General features: G+C 48.1%; 1 protein-coding gene across 1 annotated transcript; it reads right to left on the bottom strand.

Annotated features, from left to right (window-relative positions):
- Nucleotides 1-1,706: 1,706 nt before the first annotated feature.
- Nucleotides 1,707-2,090, bottom strand: HES6 (hes family bHLH transcription factor 6; the record flags this gene model as incomplete). Its single annotated transcript, XM_010005098.1, has 1 exon — nt 1,707-2,090. A coding segment is annotated over one exon (384 nt), but the record flags the coding sequence as incomplete, so codon positions are not given.
- Between the last annotated feature and the right edge of the window lies 1 nt (nt 2,091).

Genomic DNA, 2,091 nt, shown 5'->3' with positions numbered 1-2,091 from the left:
TTTGCCCTTCTCCTCCCAGTTCAAAGGGAATTTAGCACAAAAGGGGATGAGAAGAACCAAACAAATCTGATGGCCATCCTTTATTAATAACACTCACCTCAGATAACTTAAAGAAAATTACAAAGGAGAGGTCTTAACAGTATCTTAGTTTCCATTTTTATTATTCCATAGGCTTGTTAACAAAAGAAAGTTACATGTCTAATCCCTTGGTGCTTAGGTTGCTTCCTTTCTTGCTTGTTCAATGTTTGGGAACTTCCATGTATTAAGCAACTTTGCAATCCTTTTTCTCTTTACAATGACAGCTCTCAGACAGGCATCTTATCACAGCATAACTAACCTGGCATCTCCCAGAAGTAGGAGCAGGGGAGGCGCCAAACCTCATGTACAAAAATGTTGAGGGTCCCCCACCCAGTCCCCTAGAAACACTTTTTTTTTAATTTTAAAGCGTAGTTTCCAAATCCATTGCACACTATTCAGCTTTGCATTCAAGAGGAAAAAAACCAAAACAAACCACCCCAAAAGACCAACCACAAAAAAAGCCCCAAAACAACTCCAAACCACCAAAACAAAAAACCCACCAAACCTAAAATCCCTGTGAAGTTCTGCCCCAGGACAGGCTTTGCCTAGTGCTTTTCAAGTCAGGACTGTAGCTGTCTGGGAAACACTGTCAGATGGCAGATCCAAGTAGAGGAGGTTTGAGACTGGCATCCAGATCAACTAGCCCAGAAATCAGTGGCCTAAGATCAACCTTGCACCAGTATGACCTTGCTCACTGCAATAACTTAAGTATCTTCTAGCACTAAACAAAAGAAACATTTGAATTCCAATACTTGAGCTAACAATGCTTAGTACAAGAATCAAGTGCTTAATTACCAGCATTGTTTCCACAATATACACATACTTTTGTTAATAGTAAACAACAGGGAACTGTATTTTTTGTTGTTTAAACCAGTTAGAAGTGTATCACACTCCACAATACATGCCATCAGTTGTGAGTTCAGTATCTTTTTTTATTAAAGATTAAAAATAAAAAACATTTGACACCCTAATATACATAAAGTCACAATAAACTTAAGTGTGCTAAAAGCAAAATGTGCATAAAATACACTAATTTCTAAAAGGCACCCTGCCACCAGTATCTTTTAAATGTTTGTCTGATTCAACCAGGTTTCTAGTTTTCCTTCACTGAAGGTGAGACCCTTGGGCTGCTACGCGGACAGACTCTAACCACACCAACCCCTTTCAGAGATCTCTGCTATCACTAGAACACTTACAACTGCATGCAGACTCAGCTCGAGCTTCTCATGGAGTTTAACCATCACGATTTTAAAATGCACTAGGGCTTTTCCTTAAAAGAAAAAGGTAGTGATATTCGGGCCACTTACAAGGGCCGAGAGAAAGAGACAGGGTTATAAAGTAACGGCTGTGTATCGACCAAAGCGCTTCACTACTAACAACCACCTCCCTCCTCCCCCTACCCCCTCCCCAAGCTCTCACATAACAACCCCTCAGGTTACAAAACGCCACCCACACGCACGCGCACGCACACACACACACACGGATGAAATGTTAAGGTGTTGAGCTATTAGCCTGCCAGGCGGTGACAGGGGTCAGTGCCCTGGCTGCAGCCCCGCGCGCTGCCCGCCCCGCAGGTAGGTAGGTAGCCCCATAGGCTAGGTAGGTCTGTGTTGCCTCCTGCTCCTCCCTTACCAAGGTCTCCACATGGATTTGGGCAGGCCGGGGGAAGGCAGGCTGTGCCCCGGGGCAGCGGCCAGTCCAGCGGGGGAGGTCTGGCCCGGCTCGGCCTCCGCCTCGTCCGAGTCGGAGCAGGTTTCCTCGCTGGGAGCAGGCGAGGCTGCCAGGGCGGGGAGGGCCAGGGCCCCCAGGGAGGCTTCGGGGGTCACCGCCTCGCTGCCTGGCCAGGGCCCGAGGGCGGCATCTGCCAAAGCGTCCGTCACCGAGTCCGGGCAGCTGCCCTGGCTGAGGGGCATGGACTCCAGCAGGTGGTTGAGCAGCTCCGCGGCCGTGGCGGCATCGATGCCGGGGCAGCTGGAGACGAAGGTGTGCACCTCGTGCATGCACTGGATGTAC

The sequence above is a fragment of the Chaetura pelagica genome, unplaced genomic scaffold (genome assembly GCF_000747805.2).
Source record: "Chaetura pelagica isolate M959 unplaced genomic scaffold, ChaPel_1.0 scaffold219, whole genome shotgun sequence".
Lineage (NCBI taxonomy): Eukaryota > Metazoa > Chordata > Aves > Apodiformes > Apodidae > Chaetura > Chaetura pelagica.
Note: the sequence above shows the minus strand (reverse complement) of the source record. Positions and strands in the feature narration are given on the sequence as shown.